Source organism: Paroedura picta, chromosome 3 (genome assembly GCF_049243985.1).
Source record: "Paroedura picta isolate Pp20150507F chromosome 3, Ppicta_v3.0, whole genome shotgun sequence".
Taxonomy (NCBI): Eukaryota; Metazoa; Chordata; class Lepidosauria; order Squamata; family Gekkonidae; genus Paroedura; species Paroedura picta.
Genome location: NC_135371.1, coordinates 45,621,433 through 45,642,965, shown reverse-complemented (window position 1 = coordinate 45,642,965; position 21,533 = coordinate 45,621,433). Strand labels below are relative to the sequence as shown.

At 48.4% G+C, this 21,533-nt stretch overlaps 1 protein-coding gene across 2 annotated transcripts; it reads right to left on the bottom strand.

The window, feature by feature from the left end:
• Positions 1 to 231: 231 nt before the first annotated feature.
• WNT5A (Wnt family member 5A) lies at positions 232 to 20,381 on the bottom strand. 2 transcript variants are annotated; one of them, XM_077325510.1, is made up of 5 exons: positions 19,684 to 20,381; positions 14,438 to 14,571; positions 13,050 to 13,315; positions 8,384 to 8,676; positions 232 to 3,241 (listed from the first exon to the last, which is right to left on the bottom strand). In XM_077325510.1, the coding sequence occupies exons 1-5, from the start codon at positions 19,687 to 19,689 to the stop codon at positions 2,783 to 2,785; spliced, it is 1,158 nt and encodes a 385-aa protein (XP_077181625.1). In that variant the 5' UTR covers positions 19,690 to 20,381; the 3' UTR covers positions 232 to 2,782. The 2 variants fall into 2 exon arrangements, with proteins under 2 accessions (XP_077181625.1, XP_077181626.1); XM_077325511.1 differs by lacking the exon at positions 19,684 to 20,381 and adding an exon at positions 15,037 to 15,198.
• Between the last annotated feature and the right edge of the window lie 1,152 nt (positions 20,382 to 21,533).

Below are 21,533 nucleotides of genomic sequence, written 5' to 3'. Positions count from 1 at the left end.
GGGAAAATCTTTCCCCCTCTAGACCCAGGAAGGGGCAGGGCAAACTGCCCTGTTGCAAAGAACTGACAGCAGCCCGGTGTAGTGCCGCTGCCATGGAAAGGGTCTAAGTGATACAGTTAAGGATCAGCGTTAAGTGCTTCTGGTCTTCTACGTCACCACATAGAATTGTTTTCATCAGCATTATTCATGGTTTAACAAACCTCCTTCTAAAAGAATTAAAAACTACCTCCCCAATATATAACCAACATTTTATTCTTATAGTCTATCTTCCATTATGGCATAAGCCTTTAAAAAAAACCAGTGAAATATACAAATCACACAAGATGGAAATATGTACATTAAATGTACAGGACAAAGAAGAGAACATAGAAGATTTACATAATATCTGATGAAAACAAATGAAATATTTTACATTAAATAGCATTTTAATAGCTAGGATCATTAGACTTGTCTCTGCTCACAGAGAGTAGCCATTATAAAGAAGTAGGTGATTCAATGTATTAAAAAGGATTGTGGTTTTTGTATAATAAAAACCAAAAGTGACATATTCAAGGAACTAGTGCTTCAATTTTTAAATGTTGACATTGGTTTGCAAATATCAGGTACCGTGGAGGTAAATATTTCTTTGCACAATAAATTAAGAGCAATCCTCATTTTAAGAGATTATCATCATGATGGGATTAATGTGGCAGTTTGTAGGCTTGTGAGAAATTAAAGCTTCTAGTCTTGCAATTCTAAGGTTGGCATGAATTCCAGGTTACTTTAGTGAGCAGAATGAATGAGTTTACGGAGAGCTGTTGGAACCAATGAAAAAAATCACACAATGGGTTTATGACAAGTAGGAAAAGCAAACAGATTACTCTTTTGATGGGGACACTGGGCCATCATTTGCCTGGGAAACCTTCGTACATCTATTTCCATTATCAGCAATAAGGCCCTTGTGGGAAAGGTAAGGAGGGTTGTTGGCCAGTGTAATCAGATGCATTATGAATCCTGTACCAGCTAAGTACACAACATACTGGAAGGCTAATACAGGCTAATACAGCAGAAGCTGTAACTAGGATCATTAGATTCTTTTTGGTTGTCTGACAAAAGCTGAAATGAATTTGTGATCGGCTGACTTTTCAATACTCGCATGCTAGGAGACTCTGCTAAAGGGGCTGGAATCTAGCCTAAAGAAACACCCTTAACAGTGCCAGTGCTAAGAACACTTTCCTGGAAGAAAGTCTCACAAACAGACTTGGGCAGAATTCTGAGTTGACCTGATTAAGATTGCTCTCTAAGTGAACTGTTAGATTGTGAAAAGGCTACGGGGGCAGAAGACAATAATACACTCAGTCTAAGCAAAAAAATTATCCTGGTAATCTGAATGGTTTGATATTAAAAATCATTGGTTTGTACTGACAACATATATGTTTTAAAGGGTTTGAGATACCAAACACACACAGACCGTAGTTTTCCCATATATAAGCAAACCGCTCAAGTACAGTCTGAGCAGTTAGTGCATAGCTGCAATATATTTCTAAAGCACTGTGCAGTTTTTGTTGTGGTGGTTGTTCTTTGAAGGCCAGAGGCTGGTAAAGTAGGCATCGCTGCAACACTGCCCTGAACCCCTTAGGGAAACATCCAAGTTATCGCATCATCAACTCAGTGTTTTTAATATTCCACAGGGGCTGTCACTCAACTCTAGTTTCAAAAGGGATCCAAGGATTCACACCATTTTATAACAAAGGAAAAAGATGTTTTCAAAATAATACTGGGGGGGGATTTTTTTTCAAGGGCTTTTCAAGCACAATAGCACTGCCATTTCTACTCCAGTGCCGCCAGCTTGTCTGTGCCGTGCAGAAAATTCCACAGCTATTTCTCTGATATTCTTTTTCAGTAAGGCAGTAAAGGTTTACTGACTGTGCATGAGGCAGGCACATTCTACTCCAAGTGGAAATGTTCCAAAGGCTGCTTTGATCTACACCGTGAAGTCAAAGGGGCATGGACTGCCCATTGATTTTGCTAGTTGTTGGAAACAAGAATTGGCCTGATCCCATTCCCCCATATATGTTTCCTTCTGTCTCCTACAGCTCCTGAGAAAATACATCATGTGAATGATGCCAGCAAGCAAGCTGGAATTTACTGTCATGGAGGCCTTTCCTTGCATTTCTATTCACACAATGCATTATTGCATCTAATGTAAATGCAGAACACCATGTTAAATTACTGGACCTCTCGGTGTTACCTAGCAGCACGGGTGAAAATGTATGCCCTCCGTTTCTTCTTGCTGCCACATGGCCAGTGCTCAGGCAGCCTCCATGCTACGACTTCTGGACATCCCGATCAGTGTTGCATCTGACTTTACCCATTCTTTTTGGTCACTAAAGCTAAGAAGAAACACCATGGACAGACCTGCAAGTCACCGAGTCTGTATGGATCATGCTCCGAACCCAAGCAAACATTTTATCTACTGCACATGTACTGTGTTATTCATGAGACTAAATGATGATAGGCTGAATTTCCCTTTAACTACTCTATTTTTTTTAAGAGTCTTAATTCTGGTTGTGTAAAATAAATATTCTCTCAGGTTCTCTTCCACTGTTTCAAAAAATATAAAACTATGCACAGTCTTAGCCGGGTGCAGTAACTTTTCCCATCATTTCTCTTGGTAAAAAAGTTTTTTTTAATATATAAACAAGGAAAGCAACCCACTGGGCTCTATAAATAAGAGCGGAAATCATCTCAGGACAGCGACCCCTGTTGGTGGACTGGAAGAGCTCCTCCCACCCAACCACACCTATTTGCAGACAAACTGGTCCACAATTTCTGTGCACTTCTTGCATTTCACATAGCAGCACCAATGGAACTTGCAGTGGCAGCGTTCTGTCTGCACTGTCTTGAACTGGTCATAGCCTCGCCCGCAACACATGAGTTCACAGCCATCCATGCCTTCGGAAGTCTTATTGCAGAGCCGGCCCTGAGTGCCCAGGGACCCAGTGCTCTCGTTGCGCACACAGTAGTCTGGGCTAGGATCAATGTACACAAGATCGTGGATGGTTGGGGCATTGAAGCGGCTGTTCACCTGCACCAGTTTGCCCCGGGTGTTGAGTTTCATGGCCGCTGCGCTATCATATTTCTCCTTCAGAGCATCGCCAACTTTGCGGAAGTCCGCCAACTGTAGCCAGCAGGTCTTGAGACTGCAGGATCCAGACACACCATGACATTTACAGGCCACGTCGGCCAAGCTGTACACTGTCTAAAGGCAATGGGGAAAAAGGGGAAAGGTCAGTACCACCACTGCAAAATGTACTCAAACATGATTTCAGTGCGGCCTTCCCAACAGGAAGCTGTCACAGTCTACAGCAGGTCCTTGTCTCACTATGGTCACTTTTCTGAAATGCATGCGGGCTGAGAGTAAGTAGTGCTTACTGTGAAGAATTTGTTTCCTTTACAAATACGGACCACTTGCCTTTAGCTCCCAGCTGATGCGTGGCAAATGTGGGATGCCCTACAGAAAGAGGAACTTGCCCCATCGCTTCTCTTTGTAAAAAAAAGTTTTAATATATAAATTAACCCATTGGGCTCTATGAATCAGAGCGGAAATCAGAAAGGAGAACCTCTGCATGGTCTGCCTGTCATAATATTGGGGATTACTCAGTTGAATGATCAATAACAGTGGCCCAAGACAAAAGGATGCCTGTCATGTATCTCCCAGATTAGTAAGGAAGCCTTCCCTGTAGTATATCAGTTGCTCCTGGTGTTCCCTGAGTTAGTACTGTCCCCATGACACCCATTGGAGGATATCATAAACTGCTGTTGGGCAATTCTTCTGGATTGGGATACCTGTTGGGCAATTCTTCTGGATTCCCCCCTCCCCCAGGCATTTGGATTAGCAAGGACACAGTGAGTGAAATAGCACCAGGAAGCTGACTGATTGAAATGGTGGTCTCCGTTTGTCTAATTGGATTGTTTCTGAGTCATTATGGAAGACATGTCCCCAAAGCTCTTAACAAATGCTCTAATGAATGTATGGGATTACAGCATATGCTGGATGCCTAGTATCTGCTTCCACCACTAAAATGAATGGACAAGCTTTGGAAAAGAAAACCCTCCACTACCTGATAACGACATGAGCTACTGTGACTGACATTCAATATCTGGTGATCTATACTTATGGCTAACCAAAGTTAGCCTCTAAATAAGAATATATGTATGTTTGTTTATTATTTTATAATATTTATATATAGTGCCCTCCCTTGTGGCTCAGGGCACTTTACACTGGAAATTTTCATAAAACAGTACAATATAATAGACATGCATATGTACATATGCAGAAATATTCCAAAAGTGTATGTTGAAATAAACCTGGTTAGTCTTAAAAAGTTCCACATGATTTTAAATTAATTTTGATACAACAAACCAATATGGCAACCCTTTTGAAATTAAAGGTGTCAGATCTGTTCAGCTCCTGGTTGATATAATAATTAATTCTAATCCAGAAATTTCACATTGGACTCTTCCTTTGATGTCCCTTTGTTGTGGGATGGGGTCAGCATTTTTAATAATACATGCATTCCTTTACATAGCAGTGTCACAAAGCACTGAAAGACAGCAAAATGAAGGGTCAGATTAGGAGCTTTGAGGCCTGTGTTCAAATCCACACTTTGCCATGAAACTCACTAGGATCGTTTACGCACTGGGAACTTCACTGCCCTAGCTTCCATGCAGGAGCACAAATCGGGGGCACATGAGGTGCACCAAGCCAAATGTGCCCCCATGTGAGTGCAGGAAGAGGTGAGGCAACCTGCCATGACTAAAACTCCAACCTGCAACCCAGCATGAAACCTCCAGTGCATAAACGGTCTAGGTGACTCTGGTCCAGGCCAGTCTCCCTTTCTTCACAGGGTTGTTGTGAGGATAGCATGGGATGTGAAGACAGCCATGAGCTCCTTGGAGGAAGAGCAAGTTAAAAACTTACCAGAGACATACCATATTTGAACCCCATTTTTTTCTTTGCTATTCATACATTCTGCTGATGGAAAATCTGAATGGGCATCTGATTAAGCAGGCTCCCAAAAGGTCATGTTTCAATGACTCTGAGAGTCTTCAAAGAACCACTAGACATCTTTTGTTCTCAGCCTCGAAATCTTGTTTCTGGCTCGATCATGGGTGATCAAGACAGCAATTTCCGAATAGCCACACTACAGTTGTTGTTGACCAAGTATTAAATAAGCATAGTGAAGAAGTCTTGAAATGGTAGGGAGGATACAGAAGTGATCCCACCCGACTGAGAAACACCGAACTAACTATAATCCAAGCCAAGATCCCTTTGAATAAAGCTTGGCTCCACTCCTAACAGCTCCAGACCATTCCTGTCCTCCAAGTTATCTTTCCAGTAGCAATGATGGGTAGGACTGGTTCTTGAATCTATTTGATCCTAAATCTTTTGCTTTTTTGGTTGTCAAATAATAGTCAACTTATGGCAATTCTGTAAGGTTTTCAAGACAAGAGTTGTTCAGAAGTAATACTGCATTGCCTGTCTCTACATAGCAACCATGGATTTTTTGGTAGTCTCCCATCCAAGTACTGACAAGGTAGCTTGCTAGGTCCAGAAGATCAGTCCTAGCCTGGAATATTTGGGTCAGGGCCCCAAGTACTTACTAACAGGTATTCCCCAGTGCACAAGTTGTTGGGTTGCTTGGATTTCTGGACTCTTACAAAGACCCCCAAAGCCCTAGCCCAGAGATCTTTGCATAAGGAAGCATCTATTGATAGCTGTCTAGGGAGCTAAAAAGCAGCATTCCCTTTGTGTCACCCTTTCCTCCTTTTCTGCTACTGGAAAGTAAATTTGAGAGGAAACAAGGGGGGGTCCAACAAACAGGATGTCCAGCTTTTGTCACATTCCTCATGATGTCAGGATGTCAGGGTGTCACAAAACTTAGCCTGGAGCTCCGAATGGAATTAATTTTAACCTGAACAAATTCAGACATAATCTGAATTGATCCCCCATTGGCTTTAGTTAAGAGAAACTCATTCTGAACTGATATATGAAGATGCTGCCAGGAATAAATAGTGGTCAGTGAAAGGGAGAAGAATGATGAGGAAGGTAGCTGCCTGCTACCTTTAGAGTCATTTCTGTGGCTCTCCTTTGTAATGGTAATGTGTGTGGGTTGTGTTTTTTTTTCAGTGCTGCTTCCTAAGCTTTTGAAAGACTGACATAAAAATAATTTAACAACAGAATCCAGCAAAATGTTCGTCATGACGAAGTCCCAGTGAAATCAATACCATGGGACTCGATCTCTGTTAACCTCTGCAGAATTGTGCCTGTCAACCGGGATTCAGAACAGCACCACTTAAGTAGTTTTGTGTGTACACTATTTTCCACCAGAGTTTTATCTTTCAAAATTATCCCTCTTGAACCCTCCAATCTTTTCTTTAACCTCTAATTTTAAAAAATCAGGGCCTAATCCAGGCACATTTAAAGGCTACTGATTTTAGCTGAAGAGATTAAAGCAGACACTTAAATTTGCTTCTATCGAAATAAATGGCTGTTAAAAGCATCTAATATTGATTGACTTGTACTCGTAGCTTAGGGGAGTAAGGCAGAACAGTGGTTTAAGGGTAGTGCTGGGAAGGGGGATACTATGCATGCACTGGTGCCAATTTCCCTTTGAACTGCCATTTTATGTAATTCCAGAAATGTTTGGGTTCCTTTAAAACCTCAAGGGCAGTTACAGAGAAGCTGTATGGGACGACAGCTATAGGCGAACCATTCCAAAACGAGAAACGGGTCTCCATTCAACCCCCTAGACCCCAGCCACAGTAGTCCCTTAAATTTATCTTTCTAACAAGCTTTGAATAAGTCATTCCTGATTAGTGATGCAGTGGACTGCCCTGCCAAGACTAGCCTTGTCTTAGAGACTGGCATTTTCTTTTCCTCCCATCCTCCAAGAAAGGCAGGCAGGCCCAACAGCAGACATTCCACTCTTGGTTCAGAGGTCCCTTCCACACCAAGCTCCCTGCATGGCACAGAGACTCCAACAAAGCTTGAAAAAAGCAATTGCCTTTGGGTAAAGGACAGGCCTACATCGCAATATCCTCTCTGTAAAGCCTTGGCAAAGAGGCTTTGATAATTTACCCCGTATAAATAGACATGAGTCAATGTTGACACAGCCCCAAATATCCTGGGGTCTGACACATTAAGGTGGATGCTAAATGCCACTTCCACCCAGCATTAGAAGGGGGAGGGGAATTCAAGCTCTGCCAAATGGCCTGGCAGGAAGGGAGCTCAAAGGGGGCGGGGGAGCGAGGAACCACTGGAAGGCTATGTAGGCAACTGCAAGAGGAGTCATTTTTCTTCCGTCAAGCGGCAAATCAGCCTTTCCACTGCTTTTCAGATGCCTTCTTCTCACATTTAAATGCTATTAATTTTCAATTATCCTTCATCCTAATTCACCTTGAAACATGAGTCTAAAGTCTCCAGCCGACTACTCCTGGCACCGTCAGTTCTAGGAAAATAATGACTTTGGCTCCTTTACTCCAGAGCAATAAAATGAAGTTTACACTCCTTCGTTTAAAAGATTCTGAAGATTAAAAAAGCCATAAAAACCAAACTTCTACCACAGAACATGTTTTCTAATAATACAGCGAAAGGCCCTTTTTTTCACAGCCTCACAAGGAAGAAGTAGAATGTGTCCCACCCCCACCCACCCCCGGAATAGGATTGCACTCTGGGAATCATGGGGCTTCATTGTTCCCCTCCAAAGAAAACTGGATCAGTTGGAAATGTAAACCCATAAAATCCTATCCTGCATAAAATTTGCTGTGCTTTCAACAGTTTTACTAGAACATACTAAAAGGGAAAGGTGTCCTTTAGATAGTTGTCAACCTCCAGGCAGGGCCTGATTTACAACATAATTACAACTGATCTCCGGAGATCGGTTTCCCTGAAGAAAATGGCTGCTTAGAAGGGTGAACTCTTTGGCATTAAACTTGGTTGATATCTTTCCCCAAACCCTTCCCTCCCACAGCTCCACTTCCAAAATCTCCAGGTATTTCCCAACCTGGAGTTGGCAACCCTATCTTAAGACCAATATGGAAGAAGAAAACTAGTCAATAGCCCTTATATTTCCAGAAGCTCATTCTCCTCCTTCCATTTGAATTGAATAACATTTCTCTCATTTGGACTGAATAACATTTCTGCATCTAAAAAGAAGTACCGTTAACACTTCTGAGTTCAGCCATCAAATCTCACTTGAAAGTAACTGGGATGAAAATTCATCCTGCCATGCCAACAGGCCCAATTTTCAGGAAATAGATTCAACAAACAAAATAGTGCTTGGAAACCACACTCTGGTAAGAGGAAATGGCAGGAAAAAAGTTCTGTTTGGCTACTTACTCTTCTCCCCGCTTCATTGTTATGCAGGTTCATCAAGATCCTAGAACTCTCGTAAGACCCTTTCTGATATATTCTCTCTCGCTCGCGGGCATCCACAAATTCTTTGGCAAAGCGATAGCCATATTCAATGTTGTCCCCACAGCCACCCCACAGCCAGTCCCGAGGTAAATCTTTCGGTCGGGCAGCCCTGCTGCAACCGCAGGAAGAGAGCTCCCCCTCTCGGCAGGCCCGGCTCATTGCATTGACCACTCCAGCAGCACTGACAGCATAAGTGAAGGCAGTCTCCCTGCTGCCTGCAAGGAAAAACAAAAAAGAGCCACTGTTCAGTACAGGGCAGGAGATAGGGATTTATACTATACATTATGAGTCCCCCCCCCTCCAACAAAACCCACATGACTCATGTACTTCTTTTAAAAAAGTGAATTGCAACAAAGAAACAAGGTACAATATTTCACCAGGATTTTCTGTATCATACAAAGGTTGGGGAGGGGGGAGCACCAAAGTGCTTTTTGTTTGGGACACCAGTAGTGAAAATAGCTGATCAAAGGAATTTGCCATCTTGAAGTAAGCTAAGAAGGAAGGATCCTGTCACTGGAGAAGCTTCTGGACTGGTCACCTCTTCCATGCATGACAGAGAAAAATGAGAAAAGGTTTCTCAAAAATGTGTTCCATATATAATGACCATATAGGAAAAGAGTAGAATATTTTGCACATTGATTGACTGATTTGTAATTTATAAGTAGTTTTTCATGGCAGATTTCTTGACAAACAGATTATGGGAGTTCTCAGGGGACAGCTTGAAAGGAAATTCATTTGTTAATGCATTACCTCATCCCATTTTACTCAGATAGAATTCAGCTAGACAAACTTCATTTGACAGGAAAAAAGAGCACCACATTAACAGCTGGAATACATTTTACCAAAGTCAAAGTTTGCTTCTGGTCTCCTGGAAACTCACATTTCCAGTTTTCAAAAAAAAAAAAAAAACTAAGAAAGGAAACCAACATTATGGCCCCGATCCTCAAACCCTTTTACAGCAGGGATTCCCAAGGAATCAGGGTAAAACTGTTTTTGAAGGCCCTCTTCAAGAGGTTCTCCGTGAAGTTCTAAAAGCCAGCAAGTTTTACAATCATAATCCTGAGACACTTTTCATCAAGGACCTATATTTTTAAGACAATGATATATTCCAATGACCAAATGCTTCAGAAGAGATTTGCTACAAGTTGTTCTATGAAATGAAACTGAAAGAGATCTCTTTAGAAATAAATTCTACACCCAAAGATACATACAACAAAGTCCATATCTGAGAATATGGCAGTCTCCAAGAAATACCTATATTGATACAAGTTATCCAGTTCTTGTGTTTATAATGCTTGTGAAGTATTTATTCATTTAAAAAAAACCTGATGGCAACTATTGATTAGATCTTAAAATGAGACTCCAGTTCGTCTCTGTTATGTACATCAGCCAGCTGTGCTGAGAATGGCAGAATATAAGTATAATTAAAATCTCCACTCCACTAAGATTTGCACTGAGCTGCAGGAGAGTTTTGCCTCTCTTTAATTCGCTTTTCCATATATGCTAGAAAACTGCAACATTTAGGTCACCCCAACCCTTCCCCATTTCAAATGTGCATCAAGGCCAAAAATTAGAAACGAGTGTCCTGCTAAAGATGAACAACAGGTGGGAGAAGCTGACTTGCTCGAGAGGAAGCAAGAATTGTTTGAGCAAGTTTATCCTTGCCATAGATGCCCGGTTGAAGCATATTTATTATTGTGAGCCGCCTTGAATGACCAGGATAGGCAGGGTAGAAATGTTTTAATAAATAAAAATAATAATCATACAGTAAAGCAAGATGTTTCAACCTTGACATTAGTGAAAGCCTGGATGCCTGCCGAATGTTGGCCAGTTTGGAAGAGCCTCACTCTACAAGAAGTGTAAACATGCTTTCTCTATGCAGCCAAAGAGAATTCCTAGGTGTATTTCTTATGCCCATTTCCAATGGAGAGAAAAGAAAGCCCTCCCCATGCTGACACCATTTCCAGAGAAAGGCCTCAGAGTGAGCAAGAATAGCAACTGACCTTTATCCAAAAGAATGTTTGGGCTGCCCCCCTGCACAGATCAAGACGGGTAGCCATGGTAGTCTGTTTGTAGGAGTAGAAAAGAGCAAGAGTCTCATAGCACCTTCAAGACTAGCTAAATCTCTCGCAGTCTGTGAGCTTTCCTGAAGAACTGAGCAGTGACTCACGGCAGTGCATACCTTGCTACAGATGCTGTTCGTCTTTAAGGTGCTCTGGGACTCTTGTTCTTTTCAACTAATCCTGCACAGTTAGGCTGCTGGCATCCAAAGGTCCAAAGCAGCCCATCTGCATGGAGCGCAGCCGTCCTTTTTCACAAACGTACTCCAAAATTTGTTAAGATTCCAAGTCCTGTTTCCTCAGATAAGTTTTCATAACCCGTGGCACAGATTCCACTATTATAGCCAAGATAGTAGAACTTTTCTCCCCCCGGGGAGGCCCAATCAGACTTTTTTTGAGAGGGGGGTGGAATTCCTTATTGCTTGTTTGCAGTTTATTGCTCACGCTCTCCCTCCAGCAACACACAGTCATTCTCTTATTATGCAACTAACTTTCCAGGATCATTCAGACACAAGGAAGAGGCACGTTTCCACGGTGGCCAGGGCTATTGCAGCTCGCTGATTCACACCCACTGACGTTCCTGGCCAAAGCTTGCAATGACTTTCTCCAATTAGGATTACGACTCTGAGGGAATAACAAGTTCTTCTCTAATCAGGATTCTTCTTGATACCATAACCAGGTTTCAATTTGCTATTTCAGGAACAACGCATTCATTTAAAAACAATACCAAGGTATTGGTGTTTTGTTATTGACAGCAATGGAATTTGGACATCAGCGTTAGCCTCAGATAATATATAGATTTCTAGGATTAGGGATGGCATATCAAGCTTGTAGCTCCTTATAATTTCAGCAATTCTATCAGTAATTATTTTTTTAAAAACCCTTGGAAGATTCAGGGTCTAGCTGACACCGTCTTCAATAGGAACTGTTCTCAGCAATTAGTAGTGTGCATAAGCAAGAGGCAGGGGACTAAAGCAGAAATCTTGTCCCCCTTTCAAGAGAAACATCAACCAATCACAAAAATCACAAAATAGCCTCTGCTTTGAAGCAAAAATGTATACTCCCCCCCCCCCAATGAATACACACTTCCCAGAATCTTTAAGAGCTAGATGTCTCTATTTTCAATTAATGTAAGTGGCTAATTACCCTACTATACCAAGTAAATGGCAGATATATGGATAGGCAATGGATGGGGACCAGTCCTAATATTCTTATAGTCATGGGCTTTACTAAGGCAGACATTACGAGAATGCCCCTCCTGTGCACTAGCACATAGCTTAGCAGTTAGAACATGAGGTTTATAGCCTCATTAGAAGCCAGTACTTGAGATTTCAGTCATGCAGTGCCTCTATCATTCCATTTGTTTTGGGGTTTTCAGAGCAGGCCAATGGCAATCTATCCCTATTGTAAGTGCCACAGCATCTGTAACACAAGACTACCGGGGAATACTTAAGTCATTAAGGAGCAAGTGTTTCCACTTACTGCATTTATTTTAAAAAATGGCACTGAAAATGTTTAATCTGATCTTTTGTAAAGCTTATTTTTACATAAAATTAACTTCCAGAGTCGATGTGGCTTAGCACCGTCCCTTCAAGCCATGCAGAAGCCTATGCATAAATGAAGTTAACCTTTAATCTAATTTTAAACCCATTCCAATCCTTTCCTATCCTGTTTCAAAAAGAAGAGTTCAGAATTAGATTTCGCTTTTAGGATTCTGGACGGCTGCTATTCCCAAGTTATGAGCTGTTCGTTTTCCAAAAGTTGTTTGCAAAGGGAATGGACTTGGAGGTGGGGATGTTATTAGAAGTGGAAAGCAAGCCCTCAAGACGCCAGTGATCCATGTGCCACCCTAAAGTCCAACTTCTCACAGAGGGGATTTGAGGGAGCCCTTCAGTTGTACGGAGAGGGGGAGCAATGTTTGTGCTGACATGAGCTTCCCAATGCGAGTCAGAACACAAGGATAGGAAAGATCCTAATGATAGCATTTTTAATTGACAGTAATAATTACCTGGAGGCATGCAACCACCTACATGTTCATTTCACTTTCTAAGCAGCACACTGGTTGCAAGTGCCAACACATTTCACTGCTAAACTGAACTCCACTATTACCCACATGCTTTTGGCTCCGTGTGAATGGACTGCACAGAGATTCGGTGTGAATGGACCGCATGTTTAAAAAGAAAACATGAGATTAGAAGATACAGATGTGCAGCTAACTGGAGGTAAATCCAGTTGTCATACAGTTTAAATATCCCTGCAATGCTCCTCGTTACATTTCTCTCCCTACATTTTTGGACATACTTTTCACCACTGCCACATCCAGACAAGCTGAGAAGCAGAGTCCCCTTTGCACATCACCAGCAGGCTCATGTTGCCCCTGACTTCCCCCTGGGGACCACCGCTGGCGGAAGGCAGCGATGCTTTCCCTCTCTTGCCAGGTTTCACTGGCGCTTAAGAAACCTGGCAAGAACTTTTAACACAGAACATTAAGCAAATGCTGTACGCATATCCTCCAAGGCACTTCCTACCTATCTGCATGACTCTGCCAAAAACAGAGTTATTATCCACAGTGCTACAATTCCATCGTCTGTGGCGGAACTGATACTGGCATTCCTTAATCCCCGTCTTTGCTCCCTCTCCAATGTACTGCATGTGGTCCTGGTACAAGTGGCAGAGCTTCTTCTGTCCTTGAGAAAGCCCCGCCAGCTGGCTGCACAACGGCTGGGCTCCGATTATGTACACCTCTGGCATCTGGACGGGGTTCATTGGATTCATGTGGTTCATGCCCAGAGACCTGTGTAAAAAGAGGAATTATATTAACAAGGCAAAGTATCGAGAGCAAGTCACAAATTCTGCAATCACAAGTCAGCCTGGAATTCTGATCTAACACTGGTCTTAGAATCTGAAGATAAGGGTGCCTGTGGGATCCAGCCTCAAGAGCATTTACTTGGGAGTAAATCCCTCCTTGTGCTGGGGACAGCAGCCAAAATGTGGAAAGTAGGGGGGGGGGCTAATCTTCAGCTTTGTTTAATGGATGGAAAGTTAAAGCAAACCATATGCATGAAGTTCTTAAGGCAAGCATCAAATGTATGTCATGCTCTCAATGTAATGCTTGCCTCCCTCCAGCCCAACTTTCCTCCTAACTTTCAGTTTTCATATAATCCTTACACATTTTTAAAGAAAATACTAGATGATCTACTCGCAACTTTGTAGATCAAGTCAGGCAGAAGGTACTTCTCTATAATATGACCATCATTAAAAAAAAATACGAACGGATTGAGAACAGATTTCAGACAGTTCACCCTTACCCTTGACAAAAATTGAAAATTCCCTCTGCAAGTGAAAGGTAGCTGAGAACAGCACTTCTAAATGGATGCTGTCCCACAGGGCTGACATTTCAAATGCACAATCAAAAATCATTCATAAGTGGGTTGAATCTAATTCTTACTCGGAGGGTGAAAGTGGGGGAAACCTTAGAAAATAATTTACTAAAGAAAAAAGTTTTCAGGAAAGCCGAAAAGAAATCTTAGTTTGTGACTTAATTTGTATTTTCTTTGAAAAAGAAAACACTAAGAGTGTTATAACAATCATACTGTAAAACAATGACAACCTGTCCCCATTCACTTTCTCTTGAATCCCGATGATGGGAGGGAGAATCATCTTTGTTACAAAATCAGCTTCATTTCATCCCAAACCAGGATTTAAATGACAATATAAACCTATTTCCTCACAAAAGGGATGGACGTAATAGCTGCATTTCTAGCCTGCGACTGATGGCAACAGTTTTGGCAAGACCAGCCCAGACCTTGTTCATCTTCTGTTTCTTTCCTTTTGCAGAGTTTCATAAAGGAAACTTTGTCCACTGCTGTACAGGGTACACACACACACACACACACACACATTTTTAAGTGCTTACCACCAAGAGCTGGCTTCTATCACCACTTGGAGAAGTGAGGAGCAGATGGCAAGTCCCAGGAAGAGGGACCGGGAAGTCATTGCCCTGCCCAACATCCACAAAGCTCCACCGTGGGCCAAGGCTCCCATGGACTTCTGGAGGGGAGAAAGAGAAGGGGCAGACCTTTAGTGCTGGAGGTGGGGGCTCAGATCATCTTCAACCCGGCTTTCTTTGGGAAGCAGCTGTCCTTTCCCACAGGGCAGCAGGAGATGGAGGAGTCCATTCCCGGACCTTCACTGGGCAAGTTTAGCCTTTCCAGAAAGCCTGTAGCATCGACCCCCCCCCTCCCCAACAGAGCAAAGAGAGCCAGCCAGGGCACCTTAGCGCTTGCTTTCTTGCCTGCCGCAGGAAGAGCAACTAGTAGGGAAGGGATCCCAGGCTCTGGGCAGCGGGTGTGTTCCAGGGGTGGGGAAGCAGAGAGAGAGAGAGAGAGAGAGAGAGAGAGAGAGAGAGAGAGAGAGAGAGAGAGAGAGAGAGAGAGAGAGAGAGAGAGAGAGAGAGAGCACTCAGCTCCGAATTAACAACGTCCTCATCGCCCCCACCACCACCTCCCTGCTCACAATAATTATGGCAGCCGCTTCCAGATGGGAATCATCGACGGGGATCCCGTTCTGGAAGGTGTCCGGGAGGCACGTTTTCTGCTGCCGGCCATCCGCCTCGCTCCTCCCCAGCCCAGATCAGCTCAGCAGCTTCCCAAGTTCTGCCTCCTTCCCTCCCCCCCCCCCCCACCCGGAGCAGAGCCAGCGAGACCCCTGGAGCGGAACGAGCCGAGTCAAGCCCTGCCTGCAGTGCAGGCGCGCCCGGGCCCCCCGCGGCGGCGGGGGAGGGGAAGCCTGGCGGGCCGGAGGAAGGATGGGAAAGCCTCGCCCCAGCCGCGGGGGAAGGAGGGGCGACCTGCCAGGGAGGTAGCCGGACGACGAGGTGGCCCGGGAGAGAGCAGATCCCCCCCCTTTTTGGGGGGAGGGCGTGGGACCAGTCTGGAAGCTATTCGTTAGCAGTCCCGGGCCGCCCTCTCTGGAGCGAAGCATCTCCCCCTGGGGCGCGCAGCCCGTTCTGCTTGCTCTCCTTCGCTGCGCGCGTCGGGAGGCGAAAGGATTAGGCAGCGTTTCTCAAGCGCATAGTGGGGAGCGGGGAGGCTTCCCTTTCTCCCCCGCCAAGTGATAGTCAAGGGAAGCGAAACCGGATGAGAACAACCCAAGGCGGACCTTTTCCACCCGGAGACGGACCGACTCCCTCAAGGCAGCCACGGCCCTCATTTGGCAATACGTACGAACGGCTATTAAGAAGAGGACGTCTTGGAGGCTGTCTCCAGACGGCGGAAGCGATTTGAGGGCACATCGCGCACATACACACAAACACACACACCCCTTTGCCCTCCAGCAGGCTCGACGTGAGTCCTTCTTCCGCGTCTTCTCCCTCCGGAGCCAAGCCCCGCTTCCCTCCACACGCGCACTCACCCCCGACAGTTGTAGGCCAGTAGGGATGCCGGGTCTTTGTGAATCCCGGCGCGGACAACCGCAGGAGCCCACCGGGGCAGGGCCATGGGCGAAGCCAAGGCCGGTGAACACCTCCTCTCGAGTTTAACAGCTCGAAGCATGGCCTCCGGGTTGCTTCCAGGGTCAAGGAGGGCTCCGCAGGTCCGAGCTCCGGTCCCCTTACAAGGTGTCTGTAGGGCCTCGTCCACAGGCGCACCCCGACGGCGTCGTTCTGTTGTCCACGTCGCGTCCCACGCGGTTCAAGGTGGCACTTTTAGGCGACGTGTCTTTGACGTCTCCCGGCACAGCACGGTGGATGTCGGCCTGCAGTCCAAAGGCGACGAGGGGGAAAGGGGGGGGGGAAAAGCCGGTTGTCCCCAAATCCTTTGGTGATTCCATTGTGTCCTGCGGGGGTTGGTGCCTAGGAAACATGCCCAGGGTTCAGTCTTGGATTCCAAGGCATCCTTACATGGAAGGGCCCTGAAAGGACCGCGGCCGAAGTGTCCTTACCGTCGAGCGAACAAAGAAACAATCCCCTTCCCCTTGTGGTTTCCATGAATCCTTTTAGCAGGCGTCGGGCCATCGGCTCCGCCAAGGTGCTCAGACTCGCTCCCAAGACGCCTTTCAGTCACACGAACTACTTGCCCCGTCGTGCTGCTCGGCCCTCGAGCCCTTTCCACGGTCGGCGGCTGAAGTGACTGGCGACGCTGCTCTTCGCCCAGCCGGGCGCTTCTCTCACATTTTGGCCCGGGCGACACTTGCCGTCTCAAAGGCGCTGCGACGAGTGGGTTCCTAAGCCAAGCGCGCTCTTTCCCACTCGGAACCTGGCGCGCCATCCCTCTTCCGTCTTCGGGGTGGCCCCTGGGACCCTGCACAGCGCCGCTTGTTTCCCCGAACAGGTCCAAGAACGGGCGGCGCAAGGGAAACCGAGGCCCGGCTTGAGGAGCTGGCCTCTAGTGCGCTCAGAGGAAGCCTGGCGAAGGGATGTTCCCGGCCGGAGATCGGCCCCAGCCCCCAGAGTGTTCCCGCTAAGTAAGATTCCCATCAGAAACACCGCTATTTAATTTCCCTTCCCCGGATAGCCCATTTGTTCCGGCAGAGCAGCAATCACAAGGCAGCAATCACTTCGGGGAAACAGGCCGGAGAGTGCGCGTTTCTGCTTCTGGGGGATTGAGGGCCTGCCAAGCAGTCCGAGGAGCCACCGCGGAGGAAGCTCCGACGCCCGGCAAGGCAAGGGTGGTCTGCCCCCGAGCGGGCTTGCGCCGCAAGTCCCACACGCCTCTCTGCCACAGAGAGCTCTCCTGGCCTTAGGCGTATCTCCCGCTCCTGGCCTGATTACCGCAGTCCGCTTCACAGGGTTACTACCTCGGGGTTACTGGGAGAGCCAGCGGTGCGGAATCCATCAAGGGTTACCGGGGCGCTGCGTGCCTCGCAGCATCGGAGAAGCAAGCCACCCGGGTTCACCGAAGGAGACCAGGAGGGGCATCTCACCAACCCAAACCGGGTCCAGCCGGGGATTGACCGGGACGAGGAAGGAATCTACGGAAAAAGTTTTCTCATGGAGCCACGTGCTGACCCAGCACCCAGGGGCTCCTCAAGAAATCCACTTTTCGGGATAAGCCGCCCTCACCTCGGCAAGGCTGACACCCGTCCCGGATCTCCTTTGAAAGACCTCAGTGTGTCCAGACTAGAACCAGAGGAGGCAGAGGATATGGCCATCTGAAAGCAAGCCCCCAACCAGAGGGGCTGTACGATCTGTCACATCCATCGGCCTCGGGGTTGTCATGCGCTGGCTGCGAAGGATAGCGCCCGCATCTAGGAACTTTTACTTGGATCCTGGCTGGCTTTAAAAGGTGATAAAGGGCCTTTTAAAAGTATACTGTCTTTAAAGGATGGGGCAGTTAATTAAAATACAAAAAAAACTGGCAAAGGCAATTTCTTTACAGCGATCGCGAGCGGCTCTGCCTTTTTAAAGTGTCTCATGAGAATAAAAGGCAAGTTAACTGAAAGAGAAGCAGCGGCCGGTAAGGAAAGCGAACCTCGCAGCCCGGTATCAAGGGAGAGCCATTCTCCCATTCCACCAAGAGGGGGCAGCCGCAACCGCGAAACGCAGAGGTGCTGCGGAGACCTCCACCTTCGTTTCTTTATTCACACCCCCTCCCTTTTCTTCTTTTTGTTTAACTCTTTCTTGAGATTGCTCAGGCCAACCGAAAGTAGAAAAATCCCCCAAAGGGAAGCATCACAGCAATGGATATTTTTATTTTAAAAGCAGCTGATTTCCTCCAGAGACCTCTTGAACGCTTGTCTGTACCCGGCCAAACCGTGCCAGGGGCTGCGGAGAGCCTGCTTCCAAAGGCGGCCCAGCATAGAGCAGCCTGCGTCGAAAATGAGGCTCTTTTACAGAACTGCCCCCTCCCCAGCAGCCAGGGTGGCTGATCCGCCTGCGATCCTGGGTGGTTTTTTCCTTTCTCTCTCGCTTTTAAAAACACCGGGGGAGGGGGGGGGGAGTCTGGAAAGTTTGTTAGGGCATCTGGTTTTATAGCCGACGTTTTAATACTAGATCTGCCCTGGATAGGTAGGCACGCAGACTGCGAGAGCCCCCCTCGGCTCTGGGGGGTTGTAAAACGCAGGAACAATTGCACAGACTGGCCGGCTCGGCGGCTTTCGAGCCAATGTTTGGCCATGAACGATCTCCCCCCACTCACCCCCGTGCACACACACAGACACACACAAATAGAGCCTTCCACGCAGCTGGGGGGCGGAGGGGGGGAGAGGAGTTCTGGAAAGAAAGGAGGACCAAGTCCTGCAAAGTTTTATGGGCTTCAGTTTAGAGACCAGCCAAGGCGCTCATATAACCTTAGAAGGGGGTGGGGGAGAAGGGAGGGGGGTTTCCTCGACTCCGCACCCCACCCCACCCACCAAATTTCAAGGAAGACATTTCGCTCCCTCCCTGAGGAGAGGTGACTTTCTGGGTGACGCTGAACTCTCGCTGACCCCGCGACTGTAACGAATTTCGCAGACAATTGGCAAGGACAAACAAACACGCCGCGCGCTGCCCCACGGGGCCGGCATCCCAGGGGCCACGAGGAGACTACGGCAGCGGGGGGGAGGGGTGCCACTCCCCTGCGGACGAGCGGGGACCCCATCGAGATGCCCCGTGGAACCCCCCCCCCCCCGCCGCCACAGGCAGGAGCGGAGAGACGCGGCGAGCAGGAGCCACCCGTCCCGGGCTTTGTCACTGGCCGTCGGCCAAAGTCTCTTAAAGGCACAAGCCTCCCCGGCAGCCTGGCCCCCGTCGCTTACACGGCCGCCGGCGAAGAAGCGCTGCCTATTTGGAGCGAGAGAGCCGCGGCGGCTGCGGGATCTGCAGGAGAAGGGACAAAGAGGCCACTCCGAGGCACCCGGCACGGAGGCTCCTTCCCGGACCGACGGCAAAGGTCGGAGCGCTTCGGAGCAACAGGTCCGGCGGCCCGGGACAGAAAGAGCCGCGCAAAAGACAGCCTCTCCACACACACACACCCCCCCCGACGTCCCCCAGAGCGCGCGTCAATTCCACCTTCTCTCCCAGCTGGCTCTTCCTGGTCGTTGGCGGCCCGAGCCCAGGGCGGGCGGGCGGACCCGGCCCGGCCCATTCTCCTCCTGCATCTCGTCGACGGCGCCGCGGGTTTCGGGCCCCCCTCCCGCAGTCCTCCGGCGCCCGCTTCCCCTGCCGGGTCCCCGAGCCCTACTCACCTCCATTGTGGCCGGGAGGGGGGCGGGGGTGGGGGGAGCGCCTCAGGAGACCCTTCAGTCGCCTTCCGCAGCCAAGTAATCCAAGCGCGTCAAAAGCCCGGCGCCCAGGGCGGTGTCGCGGTCTCCCCCGAGGCAGAGGTCGGCAGCCGAGCGGGGAGGCGAAGACACGGTCCGGCCAGGCCGGCAGCTCCGGCGACGGGGCAGAGAAGCCTCCTTCGCAAGGTCCATCCGCGGTGGCGACGAAGCAGGACACAGAGCGAGGGAGACGGGACGGGACGAGCGGGAAGCTCCAAGCGCCTCGCGGGGATCACTCTGTCTGCTGCTGCCGGGGCCGCTGCCCGCACGGGGCGGGCTGGCTAACTGGCTGCTCGCTCCCGGCAGGCTTCCCCCGCTGCTCGCCTCCTGCCTACCCGCGGCCCCCGGGCGCCCCTTGCTGCCGAGCCGTGCCCAGGCTGGCTCCCTCCATTGCAAGCGAGCGAATGCGGCGCGGCGCGGGAGGGCGGACGGGCGAGTGAGGCAGCTTCAGCGGCCGCCCCGGTCCATGTGGGAGCGGGCGGGGGCGCTTCCAAGGGCCGGCTCCATGGCGCGCGGCGCGGCTGCCAGGCTCGGACGGGCCCCTCCTCGGGCGCTGGTGCTGCGCCGCTGCCCTCCTCCTCCTCCGCGCTCCTGCCAAGTGGAAGAAAAGTTGCAGCGCCTGCAACAGCCTCTGAGAGCGAGCGGAGGGGGGTCGGAGAGCCCTCGCCGCCCTGCGCATGCGCCGCGCTTCCACCTATGGCAACCCAGAGCGAGCTTTTAACTCGTACCTCAGGAGCGGGCGCGCCTCCCCGCCCCGCCCGCCCCGCCCCGCCCCGCGGGCACCTTGAGGACGCAGCCGGGGAAGTGCGGGCCGGGGCGCGCGGCGCGCTAGTCCATCGCGGGGACGCACACCCGACGGAGGAGCTGCGAGATGCGCCCTCGGCCGCTCCGCGTGTTGGAATCGCAGGCTTTGACCACCCGGAGGAGACACTCTGCCCGATGCCACTGTCCACCCTCATCGGCGGTGGTCACTCGGGATGTGACTGGGCTTTTATAGGGCGGTGGGGTGTGGTTTTGGAGTTATTAATATTCCGTGACGTTGCTTTATTATTGAGCGCTCTTGGCAGGCAAAGCTCTGTCAAGGGCTGGGCGGTCAGTCCCGATCTCCCGCATGGGACCCAGTCTTCAGCTTCGTTCTTGCGCCATCTCCGTCTTCTCCTATGGTACACCGGGACAGATTTAGTCCAGGGTCGAGGCAAAGTGGGAGATCTGAATGTACACGTTGAGGGACAGAGGCCACGCTTGGCCGACAGACAAAGGAGCCGTAGTGTCTCTGAACATGAGCAAGAGTCCTTTTTCTTAAGGCATGAATAGTCCTACCAAAGGGGAGAGTCCGTGGTTTCAAGGTTGGTATTGACACGCAAAACGTCTATGCCTGTGCATGCCTCACCTTCAGATGGGTAGATCCTAGAAGCAACCAAGGACTCCTCGAGTGTCCTGTGAAGTCCGGGGGTAGAACAGAGATCGACAGAGCATCCGTGTTGAAGAGCGATTCTGGTGGGTTGCTGTGTTGTCTGAAGGAGCAGAGCAAAGTTCCATTCCATCTCCTTGGACTCCAACAAAGTTTTATTCAAGGCAAAAAGCTTTTGTGTGTCTGAAGAAGTGTGCTTGCAAAGCAAAGCTTATATACCTTGAATAAAATTCTGTTGCTCTTAAAGGTGCCACTGGACTCAAACTTTGAAGATAGATCAGATTGGCTAGAGAAGTTGGGAGTTGGAAGACATGCTGATAAGCCTGGCAGTCACCACATGCTTATGCAGAAAGGAGCATAAGAC